General features: G+C 35.7%; 1 protein-coding gene across 2 annotated transcripts; it reads left to right on the top strand.

Annotated features, from left to right (window-relative positions):
• The first annotated feature begins 2464 nt into the window (after positions 1-2464).
• Positions 2465-25648, top strand: LOC127427328 (serine/threonine-protein phosphatase 2A 55 kDa regulatory subunit B delta isoform). 2 transcript variants are annotated; one of them, XM_051674881.1, is made up of 10 exons: positions 2465-2651; positions 2885-2959; positions 14834-14931; positions 15030-15195; positions 16641-16753; positions 17075-17252; positions 17470-17634; positions 20183-20352; positions 20607-20698; positions 24217-25647. In XM_051674881.1, the coding sequence occupies exons 1-10, from the start codon at positions 2645-2647 to the stop codon at positions 24494-24496; spliced, it is 1344 nt and encodes a 447-aa protein (XP_051530841.1). In that variant the 5' UTR covers positions 2465-2644; the 3' UTR covers positions 24497-25647. The 2 variants fall into 2 exon arrangements, with proteins under 2 accessions (XP_051530841.1, XP_051530842.1); XM_051674882.1 differs by lacking the exons at positions 2465-2651; positions 2885-2959 and adding an exon at positions 8798-9043 and having other exon boundaries at positions 24217-25648.
• The last annotated feature ends 292 nt before the right edge of the window (positions 25649-25940 follow it).

The following is a 25940-nucleotide window of genomic DNA, read 5'->3' on the forward strand; positions in this document are numbered from 1 at the left end:
AGCTTATTTTCGTTGTGTTGTGGCCTAATTTCGTTGTGCTTTTATGAAATAACATTTCTGTTGTGTTTTCCGCTTTTATTTGCTTTGCTAATTTTTTTGTGGTGTGCACCCCTGGACTACCTTAACACTGAGCTATATTTAAAGTTAATGTAAAGAATGTATAATGTATAAATAAAACCGTATCTTCACAGAATAACTGCTGGCTAGTGGCTTACTGTAATAATATGTCATGAATTACATTAAATGAATTAAGCAACATGGAAAGGTATGCAAAAACCTTTCCTACTCCTTTAATATATTACTGAAATAAGTGTCCTGAGATATCTCACCGGTCTCTGTGACAGCTGTAGACTTTGTTAACAGCAAACAAAAATGTGTCCCAAACAAAAACCGCGGTCAGTGACGCTTTCTGCCTGTGAATCATTTTGCTTGTTGTCATTGTATCATAGTTACAGCAAATTATTGAGGCTTCACATTATTTTAATGCCATGTTGTTCATAAAAGTTGCCAGTTGAGGGTGCTATTTACATGCTGTTGTTTTTAAAAGCCGCTTCTGCTCATAATAAACTTATCTGGTATCTTTTGGAGTGCAGGGTTTTGGGAAGAGTGGGCGTGGCTAATTCAATGGCTCAGTCTCCTGGAAGTAGAACAGCTAAAATCACTTACAGCACCTTAGGAGGTTGATGATCCTCTCATCTCTAGTTTAAATCACTGCTCACTAATTCTCTTTCTCATTAACTGTGCAGTATGTGTTTTGTTGCCATGATAATGGCAACAAAACACATGACTCCCTATTGCAGGATATCTGTGTTGAAATACTCTAATTTTGTCATGCTTTACAGACATCTGCTGTATCCACATGAGTCTTGCAAACAGATCAATTATTCATTTTGATATTATTCAGTATGCTTTATTTATGTTCTCCTTCAGAACAAGGTTGAAACACCCCAGGTAATGTCCTGAAACAAACATATCTAATGTATAGATTTAAGAATGAGATGATAGATAGATAGATAGATAGATAGACAGATAGATAGATAGATAGATAGATAGATAGATAGATAGATAGATAGATAGATAGATAGATAGATAGATAGATGCTTATATTATCCTGTTGACAATTTGATTGTACCATTTCATTTTCAGTAAAAGGGGCACGTAGTAAGTTTGTGTTCATGTTGTCTTGGACTTACAGTGACACCTAGTGGCCTGGATGCAGCATCATTCAAACACAGTAGTTTTCAGTTACATATACCAGTGTACAAATTCACTATTCACAGTATGCCATGATCAATTTAATTCATTAATGAGAGTGTCTATTAACAGGGTGGTTACTGAGATATAAGCGAGTCATATTTGACTGGACATGTGATCCTAACATGGCTGCCCCCATGAGGAGACCGTCTCAATGTAGAATAAAATATATTTTGTAAGGTTACTGATATGACTGGAGTCTTCATCTTAGTGATCATGATTTTATTCTTTTGTTTCAAAATTGCAGTTAATTTCTTCAGGAATAAAACTTTTTGAATGAGGGAAAAATGACTTGAGTGCACCTTTAATACAAAAAAAGATACTGTATAGTGGCTCCCCCATGTGGCAAACCAATGAAACAGCTCCACTGTTCTGAACTACATGTCATCATAAATGTATCAAAGAATGGCACACCTTCCAAACACTGACAGAGGTGGCCTTAGTTTCAGAGGTGTACGTAACTGGGTTTATTGAGAAATTAAATTGGACTTTAATTCCAATATATATATATATATATATATATATATATATATATATATATATATATATATATATATATATATACACTTTATTCTCCAATATAAAGTATAAATAAATATATAAATATAATATATAAATAATATAAATATAAATTATTATTATTACGTTTTAACTTTATATATATATATATATATATATATATATATATATATATATATATATATATATATATATAAAGTTAAAATGTAATAATAATAATTTAAAATAATTAAACGCTTCTTCTTCTAACTGAATGGTTCCCAGTATGACCAATCACGTGGATTAACTTTTTCAGGCAAGTCATATCATGCTGAAGAATTAGTTAGTGAGTCAGGATCTTTTTCGCTGTTGAAAAGTGCTGTAAGTTTACACAAGTTGGGCAAAAGTCTCCTGCAAACCTAAGGAATTTAAGGCAGATGAAATGAAGATATGAAAGCCATGCACTAAGACAAGTGGTAATAATAATAATAATAATAATATAATAATAGTAATAATAATAATAATAAAAATAATAATCATCATCATCATCATAAGGTCTGGTCTGGGCTTTTAGACATTTATTACTTTATAATTTGTCTACTTCATATAAAAATAAAACATTGACATTGGTGTAACTCTGCGCAAAGCCCCGCGCAGCAAGGACGCGCCGGGCGCACAGCAGCGCTCTTTATTATATGACGTCACTGTGTCATGTCGACGGGCAACGTGCGCCATCTTGAACCGAAACAAAAATTACGGGCAGATCCCGCTCGCGCTCCTCCCGTGCGTCTCTCCGCACGCGCTCTCATCCCGCGCTCGTTCACACCGCGATCGCCTGGTTCAGCTCGCGAATAAGCCGCACTGAAGGCTCGAGGCAGAGACAGAGGCGATCATGGCAGGTAAACAGGGGAGAGGGGGGGGTGGTTAAGCTGGTAGGCGGGGGCGCAGCGGCAGCAGTGCGGCCTAAACATCCAACCAGACCCCCTTTAGATGATCAAACCCCTCATTTAGTACTTTACCACCGTATGCATGCTCATATAGAGTAGGGCTATTGGTTTAGTGTGTTTATATGCCTCAGAGAGGGCGATTTGAGCATGCATTTAAATGCACTTGTGTTTTGTTGTTGTTGCAGGGGTCGGTGGAAGCAATGACTTCCAGTGGTGCTTCTCCCAGGTTAAAGGAGCCATAGACGAAGATGTTGCAGAAGGTAAGTGATGGTTTGCATTGTTTTTACTAAGGCAAAGGCTGAAGTGTAGGGGGTTTAGAAGGAGTGCTCTATGGATAATGATGGCAGAGCATAGAGGAAAAAGCATGCATGGATGGGCTATGATGGCAAAAGAGGTGGGAGTCAGGGGTGCTGCAATCATCATAACATTCCTGCCTTTAGAAATGTACACATTCATGCCAAATATTCTAGTTAATTTGCAAATACCAGTACTAAGGCTAGATGTGGCCCCTATATTTTCAAATAGTTTCTACACCTCTGGTTGGATGGTAATGGCTTGTTGTGATCGTTAGATAGAGTCACAGAGAGAGGCAGAGAGTAAAATACATTTTTGAGTGAGTGTTTTTTTTTTTCCCTTCAAGTCTCTTTTTGAGGCCATTTGTATGGTAGCATACTTCTATAAGTTGACAGTTAATTTTTCACAGCATTTAAAAGTCTTTGTCTTTCACCAAAACTCTTGATGACTCACCTTGCACTTAGGGGTGTAACCACATTTTTGTCCAATAAAATGCTCTCTAGAATTAAAATGTATCTCCACCTAATGTGACCTGCCTATGACTAGTTTCACAGCTGTGATGTAAAAGCTATTGGGTGTTTAACAAAAAAAAAAGGGATGAGCCCTGTGTTGTGTCCTGTTTTAAAAGGAACTACATCAATAGAGGACAGAAAACTGCCCTCATCAAGCCATTTCATGTTGGTTTTATCCCATGTGTGTAATTGTTGAGAGTGAGATGCAGTCAGAATGGAACACAGAAAATGCATTAATATAAATATAAAAATGTATTGATGTGACATGACAAGTTGTAGATTGATGGGTGGGACTGATGGGGAGTGTGCTGGATTCTTGCGCCCCTGTAGGGAAGCATGTCCTGCCTTTGAGGCTGCGGAAAGCACGTCCAACTAGTCCAACCAGTTCATATTATCCAAGTGCCCTGTTCGAAGTGCGATCCAAGATCCAGGCATGATTGTTACAGGGTTTTAGGGAATAATACAGATGTGCATCTTTCTCTTTGACAGCAAACTATGGTTTATGTCCAATCATGTAGCTAGACTGACTGATTACCCTTACCATGGTGCTGAGATTTTGCTGTTGGTTTTTGTTTTTGCAGCTAAACTCTTTTTATATAATCTGCTGTCATAAATATATGGACAAAGTAAGGTACATGTACAGTGAGCTGGTAAATGCAAAATAAACCCCAACAGGGTGATCAGGACCCCGACGCGGAGCTTATTACACTGCTTCGAATCAAATAAGTAAATACATAGACATAAAACATTGATTTGCATTGAAATTATGTAATTATGTGAGAAAGAAATCGCTGAACAGCCGAATTTCACTTCTGGTTCTTGTGAAAATGACTGTCTGACTCCTCATTATCCAGCTTATTACAAAACTACTTGACAAATAAATACATACATAGTTTTGAGTTGAAATTATTTTATTAGCTTACTTTTAGAGATCACACAGTGATCCGAGAAGTAAGAAAGATTACTTGCAATACCTAGATGACCAGTCTTGTATGTCCTGGATGTGCAGTTGTTACTTAGAAATATCAGACCGCTAGATGGCGCCCTTGACCAATCAGAGTCAAGTATTCCAGAGACCTGCGTTATAAACATTGAAATCGTTTATGTTTTATTAGCACATTATAAGTAGGTTAGGTTGTTTTTTGTTGATAATTCTGTCATCCAGTAACTTAGTTTTGAGGTGTTCGTATGGTGTGGTGGCAGTTGTTGTTGATGTTTGTGTCACTTTCAGACCTCCGCTTTCCCCTCGGTGAAAAATAAAACAGATTTCTAGGAAATGGACGCATGTACACTTGTGTAACATCATCTGGGCAGAGTGGCCCTTATGTGGAAGAGAAGGTTATTTCGAGATCACTGTATTGCAAGACTCTGTGTGATTGAGTTATGTGTGAGTTTTAAGCTGCAGCTCCATGGAATTCCGCGGAAGTTTCTGTTTTGGAATTTTTAAGCCATCTTGATAAGGTTGTACACTTATTTGGTTTAAAAAAGAGAGAGGAAAAATACAGTAACAGTACACAATTTCAGTCTGACTTTTTATCTGGAACCATCAAGGCTTGTGGTTACAGTGTTGATAATATTGTCCATGTTGTTGATAATTTAGCAGAACTTCAAGACGTGTGTAACAGGATGCAAACAGAGAAACGATTGTGGGCTTAATCTCTTTCTCTCTCTCTCTCTCTCTCTCTCTCTCTCTTCACACACACACACACACACACACACACAAAACAAATGGCTCTTGAGATGGTCACTGGCTCCCGGCCAGGTTGTTTTTCATGTAAAAGTAGTTCTTAAGTGTGAAGACTTCCGGTTTCCTCTTAAACATATATTTTTTTTCAAGTGGGACTTTTATGTTTTTGTTGGTCTTGTGTTTTAATAAATCAAAAGCAGGAAACCCAGGATTAGTCATGGACCTAAAACCATTGTTTGACGCACTTGATTATTAATACTGTTGGTTCTGTGCATTATGATGCATGTATTTGGATGCATTTTTCTTTGGTATGGAGCAAAATTCCTTTGAACTAGGGATGTCAGTTTTCACACATTTTCATAATTGATTGTCATGAAAATTTACGATCAATTAATTGATTAAATGTTAACGTTAATACCTCAAAACAAACATGGAGCCAGGGACTAAAACTGATATGTTTTACATTTTGGTTCGTTCTGAGCAAAAATACCAATTGCAGTGTCGCCAGATCTCGCAAGAGAAACAAGCAACCTGGTCTGGACAAACAAGTCCAAAATAAGCCACTTGCATAATATAGCAATAAATAAGTGTAACACAATTCAATGGAAAGGAGGAGGCGAGAACCGGCTTGATGATATAAATAAAGGTTTAATGATGAACGTAACCAAAAAGACACAAACACACACAGGTTTCGGACAGCTGTCCGTAACTCACTCTCTCTCGCACTGCCGTCTCCGGTCGGCCTTATCCCTCTCGGGCTTAATCAGCTTTATTAGGGGCGGGGCGTACGGAATCACGACCCGGCCCTGCCCTCCGCCCTGCCACAATAAGCAATTAATTTCCTCCTGTGTGGTGGATTTATCAGCATAGAAATCACAACAGCATAAAGTTAGTTAATAGTTAAGTATCATTTTACAGATTACAGATCTGCTTCTGAGTCAAAACCTGTTAGCATCAAATCTGTATTAATTCATCATATCTAACAATAATTCAGTAAGTCTTGGAAACAACTGAGAAATGTACTTTTTACCACTAAAAATGTTTTCCTTGTATCTGGATTAACTGTGCATGTATATGTAGCAGTGTTTCCCACAGGATTTTGTGAGACTATGGTGGGTGGACCTTGGACACTCTAGGGTTAAATGCATCAATCTGGTGCACTTTGAGAGCAAAATGAAGAGGCTAGATCTATGAAAATCTTTGTGCTCTTGTAAACAATTTTGTATTGTAGTAGTAATTTAATCATAAACACATTGGTTGTGTAGATATGAATTGTGATGACACTGCAAAACAGTCACACCCACAAAGCATGGTAAATGAGACTAAGTTTAACGCAGTTCACAAATGGTCAAAACACAAAATCGACTAGAGCATACATTTGAGCCAGGGCTCGATATTAAGCATTGTCATGTGCTTGTCCTCCGGACAAGTAAATTGGTCATTCACTTGTCCCGAGCGAAAAATTTCTATAGAATGAGATCTACTTTTTCATCATGTTATTGCAGCAAGATCTACCATGTACAATAAAGGCTACACGTTATCACAGTACCAAAATTTCAGTAGTCATTAGTGAAATTTGATGATTCTCAATACTAGCTTCAAAACCACAACAAATAATAACAATAACTAATATGTTGATTATGGAAGAATGGTTTCAAGTTATTAAGTAATTATTCAAGACTGTAAACAGTCAGTAATAAAATAACAATAAAAAAACAGCAATGAATAGAAATAGAGCAAAAATAATAGAGCGAAAAATCTGTGCTTTTTTAACAGCTTTAAAAAAAAATTAACAGCAGTAGTCTATCAAATATTCAAGTAAACATTCAGAATGAAATGCAAAATAAAACTACTACAGGTCTTTACTGTATGATTATAATACATTAATACTTTTTAAAGCTACTCTGTTACTCTTGTTTTCTTGTTATGGTTGTTTATTGGTTATTGGTTGGTTATTATGATGACACACTAGACGGCAGCAGGTCTATTAGCTTACATTTATACTTACAAGTCTGATATTTTAGTACAAATCTGCTTTATTCTCTGCTGTTTACGTTCACTTTAGACATCACTCTCTGTGTTTACATGAAGACATCACCAAGATGGCCATTTTGGCGGAATTTTGAATTGTATTTGACCGTACAGGCGTGCATTAGCGGCATACTGCGCACTGGTACCGGATTGAGTCGGTGCTCGGTACTACCGGTACTGCAAAAACACTAATATTGTAACATATTTTTTATTTTAGTATCGGCTTGGTATCGAAGTAAAGGTACTTTTGACAACACTAATACACAGTTGTTAAAAAGGTCTTCATTCACAGAATGCTTCATCCACAATGTGCATTATGGCAAGGAAATGTGTGATGCAGCAGTTTCCTTCAGGATCAAAGCACATGTTTCATTTTTTCAGACAACATGAAGTGGTGTAGTTCCAAAAATTGACTGTGATAAATCCTTTGGCCTTTAGTTTCATGAAAAAATTATCAGAACTAAATTAACCAATTATAACCGGTTACCAGCATTTAAAAATTACGTTTTCACTCCGGAACAATTGAAAATCCCTTTGTTCCAGTTTTCGGTTACGTTCTGCTAAAAATTTAGTTCATTTTCAGTTTTCGTACATTGAGCCGTTTTTAGTCCCTGCGTGGAGCACTCCGAATAATATGCACATATTTGTTATGAAATAAATTTGATCTACAATTAATATGCATAATCAATAGGGGTGTGATGGTTTATTGTAGCACAATACATCGCGGTTCAAAAATGCAACGATGCACATCGTGGAGATGGGAATTTGTATTGTATTTTTATGTTAGTGTCTGTTCTTTCCAATACGCGCGATGTCCTAAGCCTACATAATGCAGGGATACAAATGGAAATCACTTTGCACATAAGGAGCTCTAAAATATGATTGCACTGTCCACTATAAATGTCCACTTTCACTTCCACATTCTTCATTTTGTGTTTTTGTCCATTCGCATTCTTCATGCATATCACCACCTACTGGGAAATGTAATTATTTCGTTGCACATGTACAATGACAATAAAGAGCTTGATTTTGAAAAAAAAAAAAAAGAGAATTTACAGTAAAAAAGGATTTAAATATTCATCCGTTTCTCACCCACACCTATAATACCACTTCTGAAGACATGGATTAACCACTAGAGTCGTATGGATTACTTTTATGCTGCCTTTATGTGCTTTTTTGGGCTTCAAAGTTCTAGCCACCATTCACTTGCATTGTATAGACTTACAGAGCTGAGATATTCTAAAAATCTTCGTTTGTGTTCAGCAGAATAAAGAAAGTCATATACATCTGGGATAGCTTAAGGGTGAGTAAATGATGAGAGAATTTTTATTTTTGGGTGAACTATGCCTTTAAAGTTATATTAGAGCAAATACATAAATATCAAGTTATAATACCAAATATTGTCAAAAAATTATTTATTTTTTTCTAAAAATTGCCCTGTCCTTATGTGCATCCCCTGAGTAACATTAGAACTAGTTGTTGTCAAAAGTGAATCATGTGAGGGAGTTTCCACTGCTGCCCCTCCCACAAACAGTTATACATGAATCTCACTTGATATTTGTTCCATGAGGCTTAAATTCAGTTCAGATCTCAGGAAAGGGTCTTTTTAAGCATCGGGGGGTTTGGGGGTTCCTCATGATCATACCTGTCCGACATGGCCGCAGGGAACCCCTCACCCACCCTCGCTGTAGGCGAGCCAACGCCGTCCGCACCGCAGCTTCTCCTAGGCTCCTAAATCTTCCTCTGCTGTCTTCTGTGCTCTGCTGACAGCCACAGCCTGGAACTGTGCTATAATGGCCTCTCTCTACCTTTCACGATGGGTATGTGTGTGGTTATGTCCATCGGTTTCTCTTGCTGACTACTCTGCTTGTTTTCAAGCTTTACAAGGTCAGGCTTAGTCTGCATTTCCTAGTGCTAGGAGACTCCTCACTGATCTTGCGTCATCTAACGTATGTCTGTATGATGCGCTACTTTTATCTTGATCGGGTGGTGCTGATGTAATCGCTGCTGTACGTTGTGGGGGATAGCCGATGTGAATGTTAGGTGGTGTTGATATTTGCTTGCGTGCTTTTTTACAGGGTGGTCACCATGCGTGACATAGCTGCCTACATTACTGCTGTTGTTTTTGGTTGTGCTGTGCTACAGTACTGTGGTGTTTCCTCAGCTGGTGTTTACCTTTTTTCTCCTGCTGTTTTTAGTGAAGGAAATATGTTTTGACACTGTACATAATGAAAGATCAGGGTAGTTAATGTCCATGGTACTCCACAATAAGGAAAAGGGAGAAAGAGATTTTGCATAGAGAAAATAAAGGCTATTTTAGGACCATTAAGTATTTTTACATTGTGTCATTATTTTCATGACAGTTTAGCACATTTACCCCCAAACTGTCATTACTGTCGCTGTATCACAATTAATGATAAGCTGATATATAGATTAAAAAGACTCTTAAATGCACATCTTAAATTTTGAGGTGCAAGTTATGGCAAAAAATAAATAAATATATAATGGCATAATTTCCAAATTGCAAACTTATTTATTGATCAACTTTTTGGTTATCGACCTTTTTCAAGGTACGCTTTCATCACAGTGGAGAACAAACATAAATAGAGTCAGTAATCACCAACAGCAGGATGTAATGACATCACAATAGATGTTTCTGATTGACTAACAAGCATGTTTCTAATAAAGGCAAGTTTAATATGTTACAAAAAATTTCAGCTACATTACGAACCACGAAGAACAACCAGATCATAGAGAATCATAACATACAAAAAACACATCCATAACATTTAAAAACCCTCAATCATTTAATCTAGAAATGGAATCTACTATTATTTTGAATTGGTGATTGAGGGTTTTAATAATTAGTCGGTATCATGTTATAATAATAAACATGATGATAATAATAAATACTATTCAACTGGGTTCCCAAAAAATAAGTTAGTGAAGTTGTAGTTTTTGCACTGTTCATTCACACGTTTTAGTAAAAATATTGTAAGTAAATATTGCCCGTTCAATTAATGTGTTGTTTCGGTGCATATAAATTATATTTATAATATGTTAAAATAAATAGCATTGTGCTACCATTCATTTACTCCAGAACAAAAAAACATTATTTTATTGTCTTTGGCAAGATTTCATTTCATTAAAAATGTTGAATCTAATTTCGTTACAATGGCTGTATGGATGAAATGATGGTTCCTCTGATTAAAAATCACAAATGTAATTTCTGAAATACACACAGTTATGGAGATATATATTGAATATCATCAATGGGCTGAAAAATAGAGATATAATATTTGGAGCCATAACGCCTAGCCCTACCTTTAAACAGTATTTATTGTGCCTAGCCTTGTTTTCCACATATTTCCTTTTTTTTTTGTTTTTTGTTTTTTAATGTTAAATATTTATTTAATGTAATGAATTGTAAATGTGCTTTCTTTTATTTTATTTGCTTTCATTAAATGGTATAGGCTATATTGGCCATCAACCACCTTGCTTTCCAGAACTGTCATAATACAAAAGATCTTTAACACTTTACAATATTGTTGTATTCTTTAACATTAGTTTAGTAACTACATTACTAAATATGAACATAACAATAAACAGTACTTTTAAATGTACTATATTTTCTAAGTATAAATCTTGGTTAATGTTAATTTGAACATCTACTAATACATTTTTTAAATGAAAAGTTGTGTTGGTTAACATTAGTTAATGCATTATGAACAAGTGTGAACTAACAATGATTATTTTCATCAAAATTGTATCTTCTTAAATTAACCTTAACCAAGATCGATAAATGCTGTAATGCAATATTGCTCATTGTTAGTTCATTCATAATGCATTAACTAATGTTAACAAATAGAACCTTACTCTAAAGTGTTACCAAAATCATTATGATCCCAAAAATAGGCTTAATTTGTATTTCTTTTGATTTTGGGCAGAAATGTGATCGGGACATGCTCTTGACTGTTTATTTGTGAGATTTTGTGAGTCATCAGATTACTCGCTGTCACTTAATTGTGACTAGAGATTAATTAATCAGACACACATTGTACCTAACACGTACACAAGCTGAGGCCTTCGTTTGTTTATTTCTCATTAGCTCCTCCTTTTAACCCTGGACTTCTGTTGGTTTCTGCTTTCTTTTCTTTCTTTTTTTGTCTTCATCTTTTGATGTATTTTGGTAAATTCTCTCTCTCTTAGGAGCTTATCTGTTTTAATAAAAGATCAAATAAAATGCTTGCTTTTAGGAAGCGGATTGGTGAGAAAATGTGCTTGATAACTTGACTCAAAAAAATGTGTATCCCTGGCTGCAACCTTTTTAAAGGATCCGTTCCCCCACAAATTAAAGTTCTCTCATCATTTACTCACCCTCATGTCATTCCAAACCTGTACGATTCCCCCCCATGGAACACAAAAGGGTATACTTTGAAGAATGTTTTTGCAGCTCTTTTCTTTGGCAATGAAAGTGAATGGGTATGGATGCTGTCAAGCTCCAAAAAGCACCATAAAAGTAGCTGTGCACTATTTTTTCAAGTCTGTGAGGAACAGACCGAAATGTAACGTAATCACTGAAAATATTCCCCTCAGTTGTCACTCATTTGATACCCATTCAAACTTCAGGTTTGAATGCAAACGCTAGTTCTGATGTTAATGGTGTAAAACAGAATTGGATTTGTGTGTTTCGCAACCAGTTGTAAGAATATGTGGAAGCTAGTGATGTCAAAAGTACCGGTACTTTGGTACCAAGTCGGTACTAAAATAAAAAATATGTAATGATACCAGTGATTCTACAGTACCGGTAGTACCAAGCACCTACTTAATTTGGTACCCGCACACTGTCTTACTGACACACGACTGCTTTCAAATGCTCACACAGGCTTATTCGAGCGTCCTTTTACACTGAAATGGACAACGTATCAAATTAAAATCATGATATGTCCTAGTGTGATTATGCTGCAGTTATAGTCTGTATGAGCTGCATGAGCTTTAAATGAATGTGTGAAGCAGACCGCTCATACACTGGAAACTCCACAGACTATGAAAATAATTTGCGTTCTATGAGAGATGACAGCTCTGAAGCGTTATTTTTGTATAATTTATATAATCACAGCATTTGCGGTTTAACGATCACACTGGGCAATGTAGTGAACTGTTTATCCGGAGAAGTTAAACTTCCGTCAAAAATACACGTCATAATAAAAGCATGATTCATAATAAAAGCTAAACGCCTGAAATTGAAGAAAGTGCAACAGAAATATGTTATAACTGTATAGTAAAATGTAATCCTCACTGTAGAAATAATAACAATAATTATTATAATAATAATAAATAATGATTGTAATAATAATAAAAAAATTAAGCAATATATCACAAGCAAGAGTGCTTTTGTACTGAATAAAATATTGTTTAAAAAATGCAATGGTATGTTGATAAGTAATTGTTCTATTTTTTACTTGTTAAACGATTTTAAAAGTTTAAGTAAAAAAAAATTGATTGGACACCATTTTGATAATGAAATGAAATTAAACTTTAAAACATGGAATTCTGGAAAAATTATTTAAAAAAAAATAAATAAAAAAAAAGGAAAAAAGGATTTGGGGAAAAAATAAAACAGTAGGGCCCTACTTAAAAACAAACAAGTGTTAGAAACACTTGAAGCAAACATGCATATCTTTTAATTTATTATTTAAATTGAAATTTAATTTAAATAGGCTAAAGGAGTGTGTTCAATAGCACATTATCGTATTAGCAAATTTTGTCTTTGGTATCGAAATTGGTATCGAGAACCGTGAAATTTCACTGGAATCGGTACCAACTACTGACATTTTTGTTTTGTGACAACACTAGTAGAAGCATATGGTTTTCCTGTATGGACTGCTTTGACTTACTGGTCACTATATGCTATTGTTGTATGGAAAAGAGCAGCTTGGACATTTTTAAACATTGTGTTCCATTGAAGAAAATCATACTGGTTTGAAACTGCAAGAGGATGAGTAATTGATGACAGAATTTTTGTTTTCGGGCAAACATTTAGGAACCTTTTAAGTCTTGTATCGGGTTGGATGGTGAAACACAATAGACAAGTTTTTCTGAACCGTACTTTTTTGTGTAAACATGGAACATAAGTCAATTTGCTGTTTATCATTATCCGTTAATTTGGACGGGACACACAACCTGTTACAGTGCTTGATGTTTAAACAAAACCTGTAGAGAACACTAGTACTGCACCAAGACAATAGGACGTTCCGATTCATTTGTAGTAGTAGGTCAGAGTTCATTTGAATTTCTCCATGTTAATTAGCAGAAAATCAAAGTTTCTCACCCTGCTGATGTAGAGTTTCTCTATACATTTTCTATACAGTTTATAAAAATGTCTGTCTAAACTCCGTACAATGACCATTACTTGGTTCAAGTCTAAAAATGCTTGCGGCACATCTCTTGCACTGCAGTTTTGAGGTGTGAATTGATGGTTAAATGAAGCGCAGGTCTGTGTGTTTGGATTAGGCCTCTCTGCCTGGATTGAGCTAATTGTCCCATTTCAGAAACAGTGAATCATGCCTCTGTTTGTCCCTATGTCCTTCTGAGAGAGAGGAGGGGTGCGCTGCGGGAGGGATGGAGAGAGGAAATAATCCACAGAAAACAAAGAAAATGGATGTGTTTGAATTTTGTAGTGTCGGTTTAAGATTCATGTTATAACATCAAGCTGATCATGTATGACGTTAAAAGGTTGTTGATGACACAGCGAGATTAAAAAACCCATGAAATGGCTTGACTAGCACAGTTTCTTTCATGTGTTGACATATTTCCTATTGGGACATATTGAAGGGCTCCTTACTTCAAAAAGAAATAGGCAATAGGATTTGGTTTACATAAAAGCAGTGAAACATGATTTGCTGCTTACTAATGCTAGTCAAAGGCAGGTGATATGTTTCTAATTAGGAGGAGGGACGTTCTCATTCTAGAGAGCATTTGATTGGACAAAAATGTGGATATGCCTGTTAGTGCAAGATGAGTCATCAATACATTTTGGTCAGTTTTCAATGAAGAGAGTTTCAGAAGCAGAGCAAGTTTTGATGAAAGATTACAAAAACAAACATCATTTTTCTTTGGAATATTGTGGACCAATAATTATGCACCCATATGTGAATTTGTATTAAAGTAAATAGATTGGTAACACTTTACAATAAGGTTCCATTCATTAGCATTAGTTAATGCATTAGGTGTCATGAACATTTACAGCATTTATTCATCTTTGTTAATGTCAGGTAATAAAAATACAATAATTTATTGTTAGTTCATAGTGCATTAATGTTAACAAATACAACTTTTGATTTTAAAATGTGTTAGTTTATGTTGAAATTACCATTAACCAAGATTAATAAATGCTGTGCAAGTATTGTTCATTGTTAGTTCATGTTAACTAATTAACTAATGTTAACAAATTGAACCTTATTGTAAATTGTTACCAATAGATTTTATTTTTTTAATTTCATATTGATTTTAAAAGCTCTCCTTTGAGGTGGGCTCTACTATTCACAAAGCTTTGCATGTTGAACGCAAGAAATAATGATTGTTTATCATTCTTCCTTTTGGATGTTCAGCGGACATTATTTCAACTGTTGAATTTAACTATTCTGGGGAGTTACTAGCCACAGGAGACAAAGGTGGAAGAGTTGTCATATTTCAGCGGGAACAGGAGGTGATGTAACCCAAAGATTTTTATTGCATTTCATAATTTTCAAAAATGATGTGACTCAATTTGAAGTTTAATTTGTGTTCAATAATGTTGAATCACAGAGTAAAAACCGCTCACTCTCAAGAGGGGAATACAACGTATACAGCACTTTTCAGAGTCATGAACCTGAGTTTGATTACTTGAAAAGTTTAGAAATTGAGGAGAAGATCAATAAAATCAGATGGCTCCCACAACAGAATGCTGCACACTTTCTGCTCTCCACAAACGGTATGTGAAATTTATATGAGATTTTTGTTTGTGTATCTATCGCTCTGTTCCTGAACCTTGTGACTTCCCTTGATAGTGACCTTCCTTGTAATACTAGTAACCTAATGGTTGTAGTTACCTACCTAGACAGCATGCTAAGGTTTCAAAAGGGTAAGCATCGTCACCTTCAAGGACAAGGCAATTGCATGCTTTGCATTAAGTACATTGCAGTGAGCCAAAATGAAGGGACGAAGTGAGGGAAATGTTGATTCTAGATATACTTTTCATCAGTACTAAAAATTTTCAATATAAGTTTTATATTTAGTTAAAAATCTACTTTTTATGCAGTTTTTGTCTATGCCAGGTATTTTATGCAGTTGATTTGTATGTATTTTAGAGTTCTGCATTGTTAGCTTAGCAACATGCTAATGGTAAACTATTGAAATCAATGTTGATTTCATTCAGTATTAAAAATAATCAAGATAAAAGTTTAATCTAGTTAAAAATGGACCTTTTACGAAATATTTGTCCTCTGTATTTTACCGTTTTGTTAGCTTAGCAACATGCTAATGCTAAAGTTAATTGAAATCAATTGTGAGTTCAGTCTTCCACGCGTCGCTTAAAGGAATAGTTCACCCAAAAATGAAAATTTGCTGATAATTTACTCACCCTCAGGCCATCCAAGATGTATCTGTGTTTCTATCTTCATCAAAATAGAATTTAAGATTTTTAGGATTTCATTTCAGGCCTCCTCCTCTTAACAATGCAAGTGAATGTCCTCCATTTTTTGACGGCCCAAAATGCATATTTAGGGTGCATCAAAATAATCCACACGACTCCAGTCGACAAATAAAGTTTATCTGAATGCAAACGATTGATTATTTTTAGAAACAAAACGACACTTATATACTTTTTAACTACAAATGTTCGCTTCCGTACATCTCTGTGACGTGCGCTCATGAGAGGGATGACATAAGCTCGTCGGTAAGGTCACGTGGAGGAGGAGTCAGGAAGCGCGTCGTTGTTTACAAGAGAAACTTGCACAGAGCACAGACCAAAACAGTCCAAAACAATTTCAGAACAATATTAAATAAAATAAAAACCCATTTCCAAATAATAATAATACAATTAAATAAAAAACAATGTAAACAGTGACGTGCAGAAAAGTCTTAAATTTTGTTTTGATGAAGAATCTCAGATACATCTTGGATGGCCTGAGGGTGAGTAAATTATCAGCAAATTTTCATTTTTGGGTGAACTGTTCCTTTAAGGAGCACTTTTTTGCATAGTGCTTACTATGTAGAGTGATCCAAAACAGTGACTTATAAGGATTCATTTCAGTTAGAATGTACCTTCCTATGTAGGCAGTAGACAGCAAGGCTGCTTACTAGGGTTTGGAACAAAACTTCAATATCTGTATGGATGTGGAATGATTTTGATTTGTTTTATTTTCTCTTATCAAAAAGACAAAACCATCAAACTATGGAAAATCAGCGAAAGGGATAAACGAGCAGAAGGATACAACCTTAAAGACGAGGACGGAAGACTGCGAGATCAGTTTCGAATTACATCACTACGGGTAAGTCTGTCATTCCTGTTCACAGCTGAATTTTCGAGCAAGTGCAGCCATTAACAATGAAGGGTTAGTTTGTAATTTATGAATACGAAATGCGGGCTAAGAGTCTTGACGGTATATACTATTGCATGGAAGAAACGTGTCGTCAGGTAAAGAGTTTAAGAATTTCTCACATGATTGAGAAGAGAATTCCTTAGCCAACGAAATGCAACAGAAATCAGGAAGCATTACCTTTCACATGAATCCAGGATGGGATGCAGACTTATTTCTTTATTCTTTGCCTAGTTAATATTTCATGAAGTGACTCTCTCTGGTGTTTTGCAGGTTCCTGTGTTGATGCCGATGGACTTGATGGTGGAAGCCAGCCCACGCAGAATATTCGCAAACGCACATACATATCACATCAATTCCATTTCAGTAAATAGTGATTATGAAACATACCTTTCTGCAGACGACCTCAGAATAAACCTCTGGCATTTAGAAATCACAGATAGAAGTTTTAGTATCCTTTGCATAATCAGTGACGTCTTTGGCGTTTTATTGCATATGTTACCTCCCATCTAGATCTGAATGTGTTTGGCTATAAAGGGGGTTATATATATATTCCACTTCCTCATTATTTCATTACATGCTGCTGGAATAGATATCGACTGTTTTAAACTGTGTTTGAAGTTCTCTGCTACTCTACTGTGGGTTTCCTTCACTGTTTCCCCCCTCAGACATTGTAGATATAAAGCCAGCCAATATGGAGGAGCTGACGGAGGTGATAACAGCGGCCGAGTGCCACCCACATCAGTGTAACGTCTTTGTATACAGCAGTAGTAAAGGAACCATTCGCCTCTGTGACATGAGGGCTGCCGCACTCTGCGATAGACATAGCAAATGTGAGTGTTTACACTGTTGTAATGATATTCCTCTGAACTGTCTGGTTAGAGATTGTTCTAAACCTCCAACCCTAAGGATCAAAATTCTGCAATTCAATCTGAACTGTTTAACGCACAGACTCCATTCAAGCTTTTCTAGATAACTTCCGTCTTAGGGGCACTATGTAGTGGTGTAGCGGCTGCGTAGCTCAGTAAGTAAAGACGCTGACTACCACCCCTGGAGTCGTGAGTTCGAATCCAGGGCGTGCTGAGTGACTCCAGCCAGGTCTCCTAAGCAACCAAATTGGCCCGGTTGCTAGGCAGGGTAGTGTCACATGGAGTAACCTCCTCGTGGACGCTATAATGTGGTTCTCGCTCTCGGTGGGGCACATGGTGTTGTGCGTGGATGCCGCGGAGAATAGTGTGGGCCTCCACAAGCCACATTATAAGATGCGCGGATTGATGGTCTCAAACGCGGAGGCAATTGAGATTCGTCCTCCACCAACCGGATTGAGTTAAGTCACTACGCCACCATGAGGACTTAGAGCGCATTGGGAATTGGGCATTCCAAATTGGGGGGAAAAGGGGAGAAAAAAATTAAGATAACTTCTACATATACTAATACATTTTCTAACATCGAAAATGTTTTATAAAATATGTTAACAGTGTTTATATTATATGTTTACAGTGTTTAGTGTCTATATTAGTGATATAATCAGTAATTATAATCACTAAAATCTAATCATTAAATTAGTGATTAACATATATGATCTAACAATTATAGTATACATATTATAGATGAATAATAATAAGTAATATATATATATATATATATATATATATATATATATATAATAATAATTATATATAAATATATTATCAATAATAATAATATAGATTAATGCTTTTACAATTGTTCATAAAATTATTGATTAACATTATGATCTAACAGTCAATTGTTGTATACATATTATAGATTAATTAATAATAATAATATATAATATATGTATATATTGTGCATATATAATAAATAATGATGATATATAAATATATTATTATCAATAATAATAATATAGATTAATAACTGCTTTTAAAATTGTTTGTTCATGATAACTAATGCATTAAAGGAATATTCCGGGTTCGATGCAAGTTAAGCTCAATCGACAGCATTTTTTGAATAATGTTGATTAGCACAAAAATGTATTTTGACTCGTCCCTCCTTTTCTTTTAAGCTGAAGTAATTCAATAAAATACTCACTGTTTCAAAAGTATTCCCACAAGATGTTAGCAGTACAGTATGTTATCATGATTTTAGTGTGAAAAATTGCTTGCTAACCATTTATGTGTGAAGTTATATCCAAATTTACAACATTGTTGCCATAAGGATGAAATGCCGTAAACACCGAAACTTATTCGAAATTTTGGCTCAAAAATATATATATGGAGAATAATTAATGAAAGTGCTTTTATAAAATTTGAAGCTTCACATTACTGCCTTTTTATACCCTCCAATAATTGGCCCCATTCACTTCCATTGTACGTGCCTCACTGTAACCTCGATTTTTGCTGCTTTTTTTTTTTTTTTTTTTTTTTAAGGAGGGACAAGTTGAAATTAACTTTGTGGTAATCAACATTATGCCACAAATACTGTTGATTGAGCTTAACTTGTATTGAACCCGGAATATTCCTTTAACTAATGGTAATGTTATCTTATTGTCAAGTGTTGCCCAGCATTTATTGTACACTATCTGTTTGTACACTGATTTGAGATTTGATATTTCTTTCTTGCATATATTTTTGTCATTTATAGCCGCCTTTAACTTCCTTGCCTATTTTTAACCATTTACTTCATGTAAGACTTTAAAATGATTCTTATGCTGCTTTGTAAACACTGATATTTAGTAGCTAACATAGTTTAGTTATTTTATATGTAGCCAAACTAGCCATCATAGTCTTGATGGAGGTACTCTCAGCTATTTGCAAAAGAAATTTTAGTTTCTACCCCTGTATTTTTCTCTTCCTGTTTTATTCCCTCTTTGTAAATTCCATGACATGGTCACTGAACTTTCTGTGTATGTTACTAACCATGACCTCAATCGATAGCATCCCCTAAAACACAATCAGACTCTTTCACTGCATGGCCATGGAAAGTTGTGTCCCGTTTTGTCTGTTTTTGCAATATGTTTCCACTGTTTAATGTCTGCAAGCTCTTATGTTATGTAATCAGCAGATTATGTAATTAATCGAACGCCATGTTCTCAACAAACATAACAGCGCAACTCTGGCTATTTAGTCCCTGTCAGATCCGCTATGTGCAAAACAACAGACACTTGACTGCATGAATTTAAAAATGCTGTCATTGGAGACGTGTTTCCAAAATTTACTTTATTTGGAGAATTTGTTAAGCTGATCTCAAACTGGCTGTGTTTGTAATGGTGTATTGCTAACTAAATACTGTGCACTATATGCTTAAGTTATACTGCAGAAATGGTTGTATTGGTGGTATGCTATTCTGAACGACTAGACATTGTCTTTTACACAAATATTTGATTTCTTTGGTCCTCCAAAGTTTTTGAGGAGCCAGAAGACCCTAGCAGTCGGTCGTTCTTCTCGGAAATCATCTCCTCTATTTCCGATGTCAAGTTCAGCCACAGCGGCAGATACATGATGACCCGCGATTATCTCTCCGTGAAGGTCTGGGATCTGAACATGGAGAACCGGCCCATAGAGACCTACCAGGTAAACAACGGTTCTGATTATTGCAACAGCAATCACAGCACATTCCGGAACATGTGCTGTCATGTTGTGCATTTTTCCTGAACATGCTATTTCATGTCTTGGATGAATACATTCTTAAAATACTGCTGGCACCTCCCTAAGAACACTTTTTCAGAACAGTTTCACACAGGGCTAAAACATGTCTTGTTTTGTGTGTAATGAGTGGTGTCCTGTTACTTTGTTCTTGTTGAATCACATGTGCTTCTCCAATGCAGGTACACGAGTACCTACGTAGCAAGTTGTGCTCACTCTACGAGAACGACTGCATTTTTGACAAGTTTGAGTGCTGTTGGAATGGTTCAGACAGGTTAGTGGCCCAGATTTAAACCAGATTTCTTTAAGATTCATATTTAAGTGTGTTTAGTCTTTTTAACTGAAAATATAACAAAAAGGCTACATTGACACAACAGTTGAATGTGGCCCCATTCTGATTTTTTTCTTTTTTTTTTTCTTCTCACATGTGACACATTGGTTTTTGGATGAATGTAAACAGGACTGGGTAAAAAAAATATAGATTTTTCTGATGTATTGTGTAGACCCCGACCGATATGGGATTTTTGAGACTGATACCGATTTTAGAGGGGGAAAATTCACGATTACCGATGTGGTGTCCGATATAGTTCATTTCTGAGCTGGAATGAAAACACCTTTTCTATGTGGATTGTTCACCGATTTTGCACCGATATGACTATGCAAAGGTACTCAGAAGGCTGTTTTCTTAAACAAATATTTTTATCAAAGAATATTTGACATTATTATACATTGTAAACAAATTCTAGAAATGAACACTGAGAAAATAAAGAATAAATAAATATACAATAAATAGCTAAATAAAAATAAGTACTGTATGTTTAGTATCAGACAAATGCTGACCATTAAAATAAAGAATAAATAAAAATAAAATAAATAGCTAAATAAATATCAGTACTGTTTAGTATAAATCAGTTGTTGACCATTTAAATAAAAAATAAATAAAAATACAATAAATAGCTAAATAAACATCAGTAGTACTGTTTAGTATTAGTTTAGTATAGTATTTTAATACTGCTAGTCAATTGGGGCAGGTTGTAAAACAAGAAGCATTTACACCTGCCGAGACGAGATAAACAGCGGCAGTGGTGTTACACCGTATTCTGCTATACAAGTTCAGGGGAAACTTTCAACGGTGGAAAACCAGACTTTTAAAAATGACATTTTTATAAATGCAACAACTGGATTTGTTTGGTTGAAAGGGGTACCAAACTGCAATCCTGAATAAAACAGTTTGGTCAATACATGTTTACACATTGGCTTCCACTCAGCTTACAAGCAATGAAAGTAGCTACATGGTTAGCTAGTTAGCTATAAGCTCGTTGTCACGGAGAGTAAAAGGTGTGCTTTATTTACTTTCCAGCATTGCGTCTCACCAACTAGGTAACAACGTAGCATGAAATCAACACTCAACAGACACAATCCACCACCGAACCGTTGTCTGCTGAGCTGCAAAAAGATGTTCCAATGTTTACCTTTCAATCTGCTACATTACTGACTGCACTGACAAACTATAGCTGGCTAACATAACAAACAGATGTGATAAACATGAGTGAAATGGTTGTCAGGGACAGGGTTAACGTTATATTAGTTATATTGAAAAGGGAAAATGATGGGGTCATTGTTTATTAACTTTCCAGTATGTATTTCACAAACTAGTTAGCAACTTACAGAGAAGACACCACTTAACTCCGCACCGCTTAACTCCGCCATGTCTGCAGAGCCACCATCAGTTCAGAGTCAGCTCTGTAAACAATGGAGTCGGAGCACGCTCTGCTGGACAAACTACATTATGACACCAATTCTAAAGCATTGTTATCTGCATTATATATTCTGAAAAAAAGTTTTCATATCCGCGCATATCGGTAAACGCATACGCCGATACCGATATATCGGTGAAAGGCTAATATCGGCTGAGGTCGGGCACTAGTATTGTGATCTTCATCTCGATATCGATTCTTGGATCGTTTATTTTATGCGCAGCCCTCTGCTACAGTGAGAGAAAAATAGCTAAATTTGCAACCAAATTTCACGCTGAGTGACTAAAAATGTCTGTGATTACCCACTGGCTAGTAAATGTTCCGATTTCACTCATCAGTGATTGTGTAGTGTAGTGGGGAAGAAGTTCAGCACCGAGATCCTTTCACTGCGTGTTAAATGATCCACGCAATCCATTTGACATTAAATAATGTGAATTTCTTAAATAATGTTCTTTACAGTCAGGTGTTGAACAACAAAAAATAAACACGTAATTCTAATCATGCATAGCACTGATGAGGTAAAGCCATTTGCGTCCTCTCTTGTTAACATGCACTGATTTTACAGACGCTCCTTACAGAACTGCCAGTCTTCTTATGTTTTATTTTTTAATCCCCTTTTTCTCCCAATTTTGAATGCCCAAATCCCACTACTTAGTAGGTCCTCGTGGTGGCACGGTTACTCGCCTCAATCCAGGTGGCGGAGGACAAGTCTCAGTTGCCTCTGCTTCTGAGACCGTCAATCCGCGCATCTTATCACGTGGCTCGTTGTGCATGACAACGCGGAGACTCCACATGTGGAGGCTCATGCTACTCTCCGTGATCCACACATAACTTACCACGCGCCCCATTGAGAGCGAGAACCACTAATCGCGACCACGAGGAGGTTATCCCATGTGACTCTACCCTCCCTAGCAGCCGGGCCAATTTGGTTGCTTAGGAGACCTGGCTGGAGTCACTCAGGACGCCCTGGATTCGAACTCGCGACTCCAGGGGTGGTAGTCAGCGTCAATACTCGCTGAGCTACCCAGGCCCCCTGCCAGTCTTCTTATTGAGACAGTTCTGGATTTTAGCACGTGTTCAACAAATCAATGTAAATACTGGTAAATAGTACAAATTATGCAGTTAAACATGAAACATGTAACAAAATATAATACATACAATATAATATTAATTGATGGGATACATGGATTTTTTTTTCAGATTTAAAAAGCAAAAATTTGACATTATGAATAACTAATAAAAGATAATTAGTAAAATCAATATTTTTGTAATGTACCTAATTAGAACATACCATGTATAATTAACATCTTTAGCTGGAAGAGACTTTATTTCACATGAAACAAAATGGACATTCTAACTGAAATATATTAATCGATGTCAAATGGAGAGCTTGTGAATCTGAATCGAATCGGTTAATCTGTATCAATACTCAGCCCTAGTGTAAACAGCAGAAAACACATTGAATCTGACATTTTCAAATCTGATCTGGACCACTTACCTATGTAGGAAGTCAGTTGAATATGTATCTGATTTTTTTGCCATGTGGCTTTAGTGTAAATAGTCAGATCACTAGTGAGAATAGTCAGACTATTCAGAATTCGTGCGATTTTTACACGTATTTAATGTGACAAAGGAATCATCTTCCTGAACATAATTTAACGATTTGCATTTATTTTGAGTCAACAAAACTCACTCAGACAGCATTTTAGCAGTTTTTCCCTTATCAATATAGTTTAATATGAAAAATATTAAAATAGAATTACATAGAGTTTACATTGCTATTGGCAAATTTTGAAAACACTGTTTTTGTTACTGAAGAGAATGGTGGCATTTCTTTACCTCACTACATTATATATATATATATATATATATATATATATATATATATATATATATTTTTTTTTTTTATTTATTTTTTTTTTTTTGCATATATATATATATATATATTCAAGTCTATTGCCTGGAAATAACAGCTAATCTTCTATATATTTTCCCCTCTCTGATCGGTCCAAATTGTCTCTCTGATCTTCTCCAGTGCCATTATGACTGGTTCCTACAACAACTTCTTCAGGATGTTTGACAGGAACACACGCAGGGACATCACACTGGAGGCCTCACGGGAGAACAGTAAACCCCGTGCCATGCTCAAACCACGCAAGGTCTGCACTGGTGGTAAAAGGAAGAAAGATGAAATCAGCGTGGACAGTCTGGACTTCAACAAGAAGATCCTACACACCGCCTGGCACCCGAAAGAGAATGTCATAGCTGTGGCTGCCACCAACAACCTCTATATATTCCAGGACAAAATGAATTAAAAAGAGAAAGTGATTTAAAAAATAAATAAACCTGACAAAATCAAGATAAAGAAATATCTCCCCATCCCTGTTTACCACGACACAGATCGGAGGACACTCAAAATCTTGTACTTTGCAATGTTAAGCCTAGTCGTTAAATCTGTAAGAGAAAAATGGCCGTTTCGTCCTGATGAAGAATTGAAGCACTTTTTTTTCATGCGTAGACAAGGGAGACCGTATATTTTCAGTAGGGCAAAATGATTCACAATGAGAACGCCGATATTAACCTCAAGCAACGGAACTGATGAACACCAATCAGCATAAAGAGGCTAGATCAAGTCATATGCATATTCGTCTTTCGGCTGAGCCTTACGTTTTTATGATTTGATGACCTTAAGTATGGAACTTACCACAGGATGAGTATCGTCTCGCTGTCAAAGTAGTATGTACTTCAAAATCAGACCTTCATGATGTTTTGTTCATGGCTGTTAACATTCCTTCCCCTGGCCCAACTCTCAGGCCTCGATGTTCTACCTTTTAAGCACTTAAACAGGTCTCCATTTTTGTCAGTGGACAGTTTTCGTTTTTCTTTCGTTTTTTTTGGGTTTTTTTTCTGTTTTTATTTTGTACTTTTTCTTTTTTTTCCATGCATAATTATATCTACTCACTAACTGTATCTATATATTACACCATCTGGTGTCAAACCACTTAATAAAAGTAACATAACGACAAAGAAAAAGCGTTTTTTTACATTGTGAGCAGGTATGTATGAAGTTCCATATTTGCATGTAGATCTGTAGCGCAAGTGGTAAAAATGTGAAATCAACCTGCTGTTCCCGTATTGGCTGCATTATAGGGGAATTCCACCCAAAAATAAGAAATGAGTAAATGAAATTGTCGTATACAGCAACAAATTCTTGGCCTGCTTTCTAGTCTAAAAAATCATAATTAGTATTTTGTAATGTTTTTCAGAAACTATCTAAACATCCTTAAAACTAGATCTGTTTACTTGATCCAAAATTGTGTAAGATAATAAGAGTTGTTTGCAGAGAATATATCTTAAGTTTAGTTTTCTTTTTGTTGAAATCAAATTTATCTTGTTTAAAAAGTGTAGCCACAAGATATAAACATCTTACACGTTTACATGATTTTAATGCGATACAATCATTTACTAACCTTATTTCTGTAAAGTTACACCTAATATTACAATGTAGTTGCCATGATGACACAACACTGTAAGCCCTGTAAGTGATTTTATCACACTAAAATAATTTTAAAATGTAGAATGTTTACATCTTGTGGCTTTAATTTTGAAATTTGTATTTTAATGTTTATGAACTGGCCCCATTCACTTCCATTGTAAGTGCCGACTCTAACCACGATATACTGTATGTATGTATGTATGTGTGTGTATATATATATATAATATATACACACACACACACACACACACACACAGTTGAAG

Source organism: Myxocyprinus asiaticus, chromosome 36 (assembly GCF_019703515.2).
Source record: "Myxocyprinus asiaticus isolate MX2 ecotype Aquarium Trade chromosome 36, UBuf_Myxa_2, whole genome shotgun sequence".
In the NCBI taxonomy this organism is placed as follows: Eukaryota; Metazoa; Chordata; class Actinopteri; order Cypriniformes; family Catostomidae; genus Myxocyprinus; species Myxocyprinus asiaticus.

Coding starts and splice junctions, on each gene's coding strand:
- LOC127427328 (XM_051674881.1), top strand. Junction 17,253..17,469: donor AATCACAGATAGAAGTTTTA/GTATCCTTTGCA, acceptor TTCCCCCCTCAG/ACATTGTAGATATAAAGCCA. Junction 17,635..20,182: donor CTGCGATAGACATAGCAAAT/GTGAGTGTTTAC, acceptor GGTCCTCCAAAG/TTTTTGAGGAGCCAGAAGAC.